General features: G+C 30.7%; 2 protein-coding genes and 1 non-coding gene across 3 annotated transcripts; all 3 read left to right on the forward strand.

Moving 5' to 3' along the window:
• The first annotated feature begins 217 nt into the window (after window positions 1-217).
• On the forward strand, window positions 218-1,406 carry Bet5 (blocked early in transport 5). Its single transcript, XM_085207316.1, has 2 exons — window positions 218-428; window positions 550-1,406. Exons 1-2 carry the CDS (start codon window positions 330-332, stop codon window positions 886-888), a joined length of 438 nt encoding a protein of 145 aa, XP_085063442.1. The 5' UTR covers window positions 218-329; the 3' UTR covers window positions 889-1,406.
• A 727-nt stretch (window positions 1,407-2,133) lies between these two features.
• On the forward strand, window positions 2,134-10,395 carry LOC146539779 (uncharacterized). The gene is made up of 9 exons (XM_085207317.1): window positions 2,134-3,581; window positions 3,801-4,034; window positions 4,377-4,631; window positions 6,049-6,252; window positions 7,046-7,272; window positions 7,902-8,004; window positions 8,335-8,506; window positions 8,857-8,945; window positions 9,322-10,395. The coding sequence occupies exons 1-9, from the start codon at window positions 2,337-2,339 to the stop codon at window positions 9,481-9,483; spliced, it is 2,691 nt and encodes an 896-aa protein (XP_085063443.1). The 5' UTR covers window positions 2,134-2,336; the 3' UTR covers window positions 9,484-10,395.
• TRNAL-CAG (transfer RNA leucine (anticodon CAG)) lies at window positions 6,730-6,813 on the forward strand. The gene has a single exon. It is a non-coding gene; the product is annotated as a tRNA-Leu (tRNA).
• Window positions 10,396-10,700: the final 305 nt, after the last annotated feature.

Genomic DNA, 10,700 nt, shown 5'->3' on the forward strand with positions numbered 1-10,700 from the left:
ATGAACGTTTATAAAGCTTAACCCGAAATTATTTTTATAATAAATTTGGAATCAATCACAAAAATAATAAAAACAGTGGAGAAATTTAACCAAATAAAAAACTTCTTAAATATGTGCATTTTTAATGAATAAGAATAGTTCATGAATAATCCTTTTTAAATAAGTTTATGTAAATTTAATAAACCATTACACATTCTTAAACGTTACGGCAAATGTCCTTATCAAGTCTGCAAACTGCAACTGCAAAGTGCAAATGTAAACTTCAAATGTGAAAGGGCTCTATTTATTTTTTGGTTGGTCCAATTCAAAATAAAAAATAATTTCACATAATGACGATTCATAATTTATATATTTTTGATCGCTATGGTACCTTACTGTACTATGGAGAATGGAACAGAACGAAACAGGCAGGAATGTCTAGAGAGGAGGTTGATAGATAATTTACCATAATAATTTCTTAATTGAATTTTATTTAAATTGCTTTTTTAATATGTATCACAATTTTTACAGTAGACAATTTTGTGATAAGTCACTATTTGTCTTTTTCAGGAAGGAAAATTAATGTATGGAATGCTTTTTTCCATAAAATCATTTGTTGCAAAAATCTCACCTCTAGATCCAAAAGATGGTTTCTTAAATTACAAAACATCAAAATATACTCTTCATTGCTTGGAAACTCCATCAGGACTTAAATTTGTTATGAACACTGATAACCAAGCTCAAGGTGTAAGAGAATTGTTAAAGAAAATCTATGGAGAAATATATGTTAAGTATGTTGTAAGGAATCCATTGTGTAGTATTGGAGAGCCTATTACTAGTGAATTATTTAAAAACAAATTAGATTCATTTATAAAACAGGCCCCATTATTCGCTGTTAGAGCTTCTTGATGATAGAATGTTTTATATTGGAATTTGAAATTGCTTACTTGTACACTTATAACACTTTTTGTTAATAATCAGAATGAACATACCTCATCTATAAATTATAAGTTAAAACTCATGAAACTTTTTTTGGATAGCATTTGACTGTATATGCAGTGGTTGATGGTTTGGTCCCTACTCAAGTGAAATTATTTAAAGTGGGAAATTAAGTGTCTTTAAATTAGCTTTCCTATGCCCTGCTATATAAAAATATGTGTTAAGCTAAAAACAAAACTTTCACTTCTACATTTTTGTTAATTTACTTTTCCATATATTTACATAATCTATAGCAATTTCACATTGTGAAAATAGAATGAATTGATTTCATTTAATACATAAAATAATTTACTTTGAAAAATACACATATATTGCGGAATTCATACTCTATAGTAATACTTATAATTCCATTACTAAGGTAAAATTAAGATTATTGTATATTAATTATTTATAACAGTTACATTTAAAATAAATTGTAATAAATTTATTATATGTGTCTTAATACCTGCATCATGTAATCTAGGCAACAAAAATGCTATAAAAATTGGCAACAATATAAAATGGTTACTTATTGTAAGTAAAGGTAAGTAAGGTAGAAGTAATATTAATAAAAAAAACGATATATTTTCTCTTCTTTGATATTACAATAATTAAAAATTATCGTTTAATAATTTATCTTTATTATTATTTAAGTTAGTAAAAAACAGACAATATATTTTTAAAAAAAAGAACCGACGTCTTCTAGGCAAGCATGTGTATCAAATCAAGACTTAATATTAGGCTTCAATATAATTTTTACAATAATATTGTTCAATGGCCCACTACAATGACAATATTTCGCTGTAAGATCTGATACAGTTGCTCAGTAGCTTTATTTGCGTGCGGAAGTATTAAATCTGTAAACGCAACAGATTGTGGGTTCGATTCCCACTCGAGGAAATTAAATATTTAATCGTTCGGTGAAGTTAGTTAATAAGCGTTCGCCTCGTTTCAATTACTGACAATATATATTTTATTAACGATATTATTGTACGTGTGCGGACGTACTTGGACCTTTTTTATTGAATTGAAATATTTTGAGCGCTAATTGCAACGCGTCCTGAACGTTTAGTAATTTTACTTATTTCTAAACGTATGTATTTATAAATGTCATTTGATCATTGACTTTTGTTGACAGCTTCTAAATGTCATAGAACTAGAAGTACCTTACTAGTTACTACCAACATTCTAAAAACTATATTCTAATTTCTATAAACAAATTAAACCGTTGTTGACTGTTGATGGAACTATATCAGTGTTTTATAATTGTTGAAAAGAACTCATTTTTATTTCTTCATATAAATGTATTTCTTAACAATACACATATAGAAATATAATGGCTTTTGTATTATGGTATAGTAAAATGTGCAGCTCTTGTGATGAGTGAGACCGACGATACTGATGTCCTTTTGCTGATACCTCCGAACTTCTTCCTCGTGGATAGTTCCAGCTCTGAAGACACTTTCCTGGACTCCAGTAGGACTGTTGTCCAGAAGTCAGCTTCTTGTACTGCTCAAGTTCTAGGCCAACTGGTTGATCAGGTTTATTCATTAGAATCTCGTTTGGAAACTTTAGAACTAGACACTAGTAACGCTTTCTCAACTGTTAGCTCACATAAGCGTAAATCTTGGGATTCAGAAAGTGATAAACGTAGTTTAGATCGTAAATGTTTTACGTTCCCGCGTAGACGCCGACGTAAAGTAAGGAAAGAAAGACTTAAAGATATTTCATTGACTAGTTTAGACTCTATTACTACTGCAGAAAAAAGTTACAACCAAGGCAGCTTTAATAAGTTAGGTACGAAATCAATTGAACTTCCATTAAATGACTTGCAAAGCATGGATGGGGACATTAGCAGCATTGTGTCTACTCCAAGTAAAAAGAATGACAAACTTTTACTTCACGAAATAGATGATTTTTTAACTAAAGTTGAATCTTATGAGACTCCTGAAATAAATTTTAAAAAACCATCTGGTTTTAGTCCCGCAAATGTGATAAAAGCAGCAGGTGATTATATAACTCAAAAGCTAGATCCTAAAAGTAGTGCTGATACAATTCAACTACCAAGTGGACGGACAGTGTCATCAAATGTTCTCGATAAGTATATTTATTTAGTTAGAAATAGTGCAAATCAATCACCGCAAGCCAGTACATCAACAAACTCACAAGCTGACAATAACAGAGAAACTAACTCATGTAATGCTCAACAAAAGCAAGACTTAAAGTCCCCAAGCATAAGAAAGTTGAATTTCTCAGAAAACAAAGATGTACAGCCAACGTCTACTCCAAAAAAACCTAATCAGTCATCTAACTATTCAGATGCCTTTAAACCATCATCAAATAAAATCTTAGACCGAGCTTCAAAAGTACTGGAGCATTATAAATCACAAAATTATAGTCAAAATACATATAGATCTATGGCAGATAAAAGTGATATAATGTCCTTAAAGAATGAAGAGTTCAAAATGCCACAATTAAGACCTTTTGGTTTAGAACGAGATGCTTATAAAATTGATACTATAGATACTGATTTACTAAGTTTAAGTGAACTTTGGGGTGAGAAACCTGATAGGGGTGATAAGGTTGATAATATCAAGTTAGAAGAAGAAAGGTTGAAAAGAGAGGTAATATTTTGTCATTAATTTTTTTCTTATTGAGGCCACTGTGGTGCAGTAAAATGGTTTGACAAGTTCTGTTTTTGAAGCCAATACTGCACAGTGGAACAGTGTTTGATAGTTTATGCAATAGTTATGGGTTCATTTAAGATTACAAATATGTAAAAATAAATTATTTTTGTATTTCTTTGCCTTTGCTAATACACTAAAATAAATGTTTATTTACAGCATTGTGAAGCCATAATTCAACAATTACAAAGGAAAATTCTAGAACAACAAGAGAAATTGGCTGTTGCAGTCAAAGTTGATAGAGCTAAGGATGCTGCAATTAATAAGTTAAAGGAAGCCTGGCTAAGATTAACTGGTAGTTTAGATAAAGCAGAAGAAAGACATAGGACTGCCCTAGACAAGATGTGTAGAGAGGTTGACAATTTTAAAATGGTTGCTGGTGATGCTCAAAAGGTCTGTTTATTTTTTTTAGCTGTATGTTGTGTCAGATTTTTTTAGCAGAGGAAACCTAGTGTTAAGACACTTCTGTTCTCTACTTTTCACCAAATTCTTAAGGCATTATGTGTTGAGTGGCGGAACATAATGGTGTGGAATTGTGGTGACTGAATGGGAATCAAAGCCCCAACAGATATCTATAGTATCTATAGTTATATTTTTGTTACAAAATATGCGTAATTTGGTTCTTGCAATAAATTAAACAAGATTATACAAAACTATTATTTGATAGAAATAATCTAATCATTACTCAAAAATAGATTGCTTTATACTAATATGAGTTAATCATTAAAATTATAGAAAACAAGCCACTTTGAAACAGAATTATACAAAGCTTTGGACTTAGCTCACGATTATCAAGATAAATGTAAACAAATATCATTAGCAAAGAAAGAACTTCAAGAAAATATGGACAAAATTATTGCAAATAAAGAAGAGAGTATAAGAGTTAAAGAGAAAGAAATAGAAGTTATGAAGGAAAACTATGAAACTGTGATGAGACTGAACAAACAGTCTACAGATTGCGTTAAGAATTTAGAAGATGCTTTGGGAAAGGTAAATTATGTAATATTTTTTTTACCATAGCGAGAATTGAATAATAAATTCATTCATTCTGTTGAATGGGAACCACAACTTGGGCCAGTACCCTGCGACAACCTCAAAGCTAGGTTACAAAATTATAAATAATAATTGTACATGAGATTGTCCTGAGTTCGATTCTCATTTGGGGAATTAAATTATTTTCAATTTCTTGATCTGTAAAGACAAATCACAATGTTGATTTCCACACTTAATACACAATCTCTCAAATTCGAGTTGAAAGCGGAGAATATAGTACCTGGACACTAGGTTCTCTTTACCTACCCCTCTATAGCTTAAAGCACAACATAATAAATATGAGGTTTTGCAATAAAATGAATGGGTAAGTGACGTAAAGCATAGTACAATAACTTATTTTTTCTTTATTATTTTATATTTTCACGCAGTATCTCACAAATAGTATCGTAGGCAGGGGTAAACTAGTGTTGAGTAGCGAAACTACACGGCAACTGTCTGTGGTAACGAGGCAAAGCTTGAGTCCCTCCACTCATCACACAATGAATCAAGATTTCAATTCGTATCCACGGAAAATGGAACCTAGCGTTCCCTGGTTTCCTCTGTCCACCCTTCTCACGTTCAGGATATAGAGTGAAGAAAAAAAATAGAACTGCAAATACTATTCATAGCTAGGGATTTAGTTCGATATATCAAAACGTAACTTAAAACCGATATGTTAAGGAAAACATAACGTATCGATATATGTTTTTAGAAAACCGTTTTTACAGAAACTTAAAACTCAATATAGCTGTGATCTGAACAAAACCGTAATAACGCAAAACTTTTGAAACGTCAAACTGTTTTATATTAAAACTAACTTCCTCTCTTTCTAAGTAACTTATTCCGAACGGGCGTAAATGGGATAAGGCGAATATCTGATAAACTGATATTCGCTACCTCTCTTTCTATCAGTATATTCTTCACGGGTGTAAAAGAAATGAAGCGAATACCCGATAGCTAACTAACTAACAGATTCATGTTTCGGCGGTTTTCTTACATTACATCTACAAGTTATTGTTTCGTCGTTATAAAATCGAACTTCTAAATAAATGAATAAAGTTGAAATTTGGATATAATTTTGTATTTTAATATTATTTCAATTTAATTACTAAATATTGTTTTTTTTACATTTGATTATAGTTTTTATTTATATGTAATACTAATTACATATATTTATTATGATATTATAATGTTATAATTATGATTTTGCGTTTATTGACAATTCGAAAAAAAAAACGATATCTGAAAACCGTTTTTGATATCGATACGAAAACCATATATCGGTTTCATAACCGTTAACGGAAAAAAACGATAACGCCCATCTCTATTCATAGCATATTTTTTAACTTATTGTAATACGTATTTTTTTTTTCAGGAGCGTATAGACCATGAACAAACAAAAACTAAAGTAACAGAACTTAGCAGTAAACTACAAACATTTAATGAAGAAAAGTCAATGATACAACAAGAAAGAGATATATTAAAGGATAAAGTCAGTGAGGAACGATCAAGATGCAATATATTGGAACGACAGTTGAGTGAATCGCAATATCAAGTGTCAGAGTTAACTAGGAAATATGTAAGTATTTTTATGTATGTTTTTAGAATATATAAAAATTGTTAGTTAGCTGGATTTGAACTCCCGCCGCCGTTAACCGCCTTTCTTTTGTTTTTTTTCTGTTTGCGTCACGCAATTTATAAAATGGAAAACTACAAATACAGCGTACGAATACGAGTTCCACCGTGGCACCTGTGCTGTGGATACGGCTCGAAGGGCTAATGGTGTGTATAGCGGTCGTGTCACAGAAGAATACACAGTGCGTTTTTGGTTACATAGTTTTCATTCAGGAATTCTCGACCTGCAGAACAAACCCCGTCGACTGCCGGTGACTCGAAAATATTCTGAACTGCTTCGAGAAAAGGGTGGTGCAACCGTGCTACTTTTTTTGCTTAACTTGGCTGCCGCATTGCCGTGCCCCATATAATATATTCTTGTAACTATAAACTTATTAGAATCATTCGATTCTGGTTCTAATATTGATTGCTGAATGAGTAAGTCAGGATGGCCGAGCGGTCTAAGGCGCTGCGTTCAGGTCGCAGTCCACTTCTGTGGGCGTGGGTTCGAATCCCACTTCTGACAAATGACTTTTTTTGCTATTTCTATAAGCTACATTTGTTTTTTATGTATCTTTAATTTTATTTTCTATTACGTAAATTAAGGGTTTTATGTGATGTTTTTTCCAAATTTTAGGTTTTAATTATATGTTCCTCTATAAGTTTAACTTTCTTGAATTATTTGTATGTTTAAATTAGATCTTTCTATATAAAATTTTCTATTTAATTAAATAAACCCCCAAAAAAATATCACACAGGATTTACAAGATAATGAAACGAAAACACTAAAGAAACAACTTGAAATACAAAAAGTAGACCTCAAAAACCACTACCAGCAACAATTAGAAGATGCAGTATTAGGAAAGTTGCAGGAGTTCCAAAAACAATTGGAATTAGCTGAAAGAGACATGGAAATGGCTGCCAGGAATAAGGAAATGCATATTGTGGAGACTTTTAACAAGCAGATAATTAGGATTGAGGAGCAGTGAGTTCTTATTTTTATTATTGCTAGGGAAAGAATTGGAGCGTACAATACGCGTTGCCATAACAACGTGACTTTATACAAATGTGGGTATTGTATAACATATGGTAGTGTGTGTTCTATTTATTTTTGATTTTGAACCATTGCATTGACCATAGCATTCATTAAGAAATATATCGACCATATTCTTATAGTGTTGCTTAAATATAATTATATTTATAAAAATTACTATATAATTTGAGGTAGTCGTGCCGCGGGGGCACAAATATCTGATTGTAAACGCGACTGGTTGTGGGTTCCATCCCTACTGTGAAGTTAAATATATTTTTTTAATTTATATGTTTATTTCTTCGCTCTGGTTTCGAGGCAAAGCGAGGCGTTGTATTCCGCCAGTCAACACGCAATGCCTCCAGAATTCGGCGCAAAATGGGGAACGGAGTGTCTTAACACTATACAGCTTGAGCTACTATATAATTTTATTAAATTTTTTTTTTACAAAATATATAAATGTAAGTAATATAGCATGATTTAAATATTGTTTATTTACTGCGTTGACACTACTTCTTCTTCTTCTTTTCTAAATGTGGAATAACATTTTAAAAATGTTAAAAATAGAATTTTGTTGCTTACAGACATAAATTAGAAGTAAATGTGTTAGAAGAGAAACAAAAGGAAGAAATTAAACTGTACAGGCTACAACTAGCGCAGGCCAGCGAGAGGATAAGTCTATTAGAGGTAAAACAAATTTTAAAATTTTTAATTTAACAGAATATTCGGCACATGCACATTCAGCGGAAAGTGGGCAACAGAGTAAAGTATAGTTTTTTTTCTTTAATGATTATTTTAATGCAAAACCAATCAATATTATATATTAAAAAAATAGATTAAGGCGGATTGTGTGTAAATGTGACGAGTGTGGGTTCGATTCCCGTTCGGCAGAACACGACAATTCAACACGCAATGTCTTGCACAATTTTCAAGAAGCGCGGATTCAAATCCCGCTTTATTATATTTCTTATACGTTATCTAAATTAAGTTATCTAATATTTATTTAATTATTTACAGAATAAGTTAGACACGTACCGTCGTCGTCGCGGTGAAATAGCATCTCAGCTGCACGGCGTCATGGAGGCGCAGTGGCGACAAGCGCTAAGAATACTCACCAGTGGGGTAGCGGCTTCGAATGCCAATAGTGGGGTTGGGGGGAGTGCCGGATTTCATACTAGTGTGGATTGTAGTGAGTGGGAGATTTTTTGTATTTTTTTTATAATATCTGTTTATGCTATTTGTATGTAATATGACTTATATTCTTAATTTCTTACATTCTTGTTGCCTTTATACATCAATGTAACAAAGACGTTATATGAAAAAAATGTGACTTTGTGTCCTCTTTATTTTATATAGGATGGAAGCGTCAGCGCTCCTTTTACGGGAACAGCATATAGGGTAAAATATTTTAAACCCATACCTAAACCAATTAATCAAGATAGCTCTGCAGTTAGACGTAGGACTTGCTTTAACGCACGCAGTGATAATAATATTATAATATTATTATGATAATAATAAACAAATATATATATATTTTAGTGTCTCCAGTAGCAGAATATTCAAAACCAACACTGTCTCCACCTGAAGCGCGATCAAAGGACCATGACATACAACAATATATCAAAATGGTAAAATATAGTTTATTATAAAAAAAATCATTTGTTTCAAGTCAATCTGAGCCCTTGGTTGTTCTGTGGCGGAACTCAACGCCGCAGTCAATTTAACTCTTGTTTCCTTTGACTGAGGATCGAACTTTATTATATGGAAAATATAAAAAGGAAGATTACAATGTTTAATTGAACTTTTATGTTATAATTTAGAAATATATGATTAGATAAAACCGTCGATTCTATCCTAAGTTAAAACATTAAAAGTAAATAATTTTATAGTTTGGTTAGATTTCATAAAAAATACAACACACAATATATCTCTATACATACTAATATATTCTATATACCTACAGCAGTTTCTATAAACAAATAAATATTAATTATATTTCCCCAGTTACTAACAAAACAAGCGAATTTTGAACCCGAAACACCAGAACCAAGAGATAACATAGAGATCGATAGTAAAGACATGTATGAAGAACCCACGACCGACCACCCGGAGCGGAGGGACAAAGTGCGCAGAGCCTTACAGGGGAAACCGCCGTGGAAAGCATAGTTTTAATGTATATTTTTTATATAAGCAGCTTTTTAAATTTAATTTTCACAGATTATTTTGTATTATGATGGTTTGGTAGACACACAATTTTGTTAATATCACTTTTGAATGAAAGTGATCCAACTTTAAATTTCATTTTTTTTTATTTTGACAAATAGGATGATAATAGAGGTTTATTGTAAAATTCCATAATTGTTGTCCAAAAGTAATTTTGATGTTAAGCCATTTTTATTTTGAGGTTGCGGTATATTGTAGAACTAGGAGCGGGAATGAACAAAATTATACGAAGAACCCACCGACCATCCCGAACAGAGACATAAGTATGCAGAGTTTTATAAAGGAGTCCGCCGTGGAAAGTATAAAAATATATTTAACGATAAAAGTAATCGAATGAACTTAATGTATAAATATTTCAATTTATGGAAAAGGAGCAATTTGTAACATATTCTCATTGTTAATATTTTATTAAAAAAAAACGTATTTTATTTCCAAAATATTTTTTTCATTTGGGCCACTTTTAATTTAAACGATTTTTAAAACTAACGACTGTAAATCGAAAAAATAGTACAAAGAGAAACCACCGTAGAAATTATATTTTTTAACTTTTTTTTATAACATAGACATTTTTAAAGTAATTTTTACAGAATACTCGTATTTTAACGGAAGAAAAACTTGTAAGTGTTTTTCTTTCTAATTACTTATTTATTATATACTTGAAAATATTATTGATTTGTCTCACTTATGTAATAATAATGATTACATAGTATACTGCAGTGCCTTTCTCTTTTTTAATTTATAAAATTATTTCATAAATGAATTTAAACAAGTCTTTTCTATTTCGAGCTTTTAATTGTAATGTAATTGTTATTTAAGAACATTCCATTCTGTTAATAAAAATATTTCTATTCATTATGCAGTTTTTTTTATTTTATTTCAAGAATTAATTTCAATTACACGTGTATACGAAATTATACTTTATAAATTTGTTTCAAAGATCAAATCAGTGATTTTACCAAAAAAATATTACTTTTTTGAACTAAATTAATAACAACAATTTGATGAAAAATTACATACTTTTAGGTATTGAATTGAATCACTGAATTATCATTTATGTATAATACAAAGAAGGGTTTAATTAAAATATATTTTTTTAATAAATTTTATATTGATTTTTTTTTTTTTTATATGGAATAGGCTTGCGTTTGACCGCATCAAGT

The sequence above is a fragment of the Heliconius melpomene genome, chromosome 3 (genome assembly GCF_056956725.1).
Source record: "Heliconius melpomene rosina isolate 202511_hmr_F chromosome 3, ASM5695672v1, whole genome shotgun sequence".
Lineage (NCBI taxonomy): Eukaryota > Metazoa > Arthropoda > Insecta > Lepidoptera > Nymphalidae > Heliconius > Heliconius melpomene.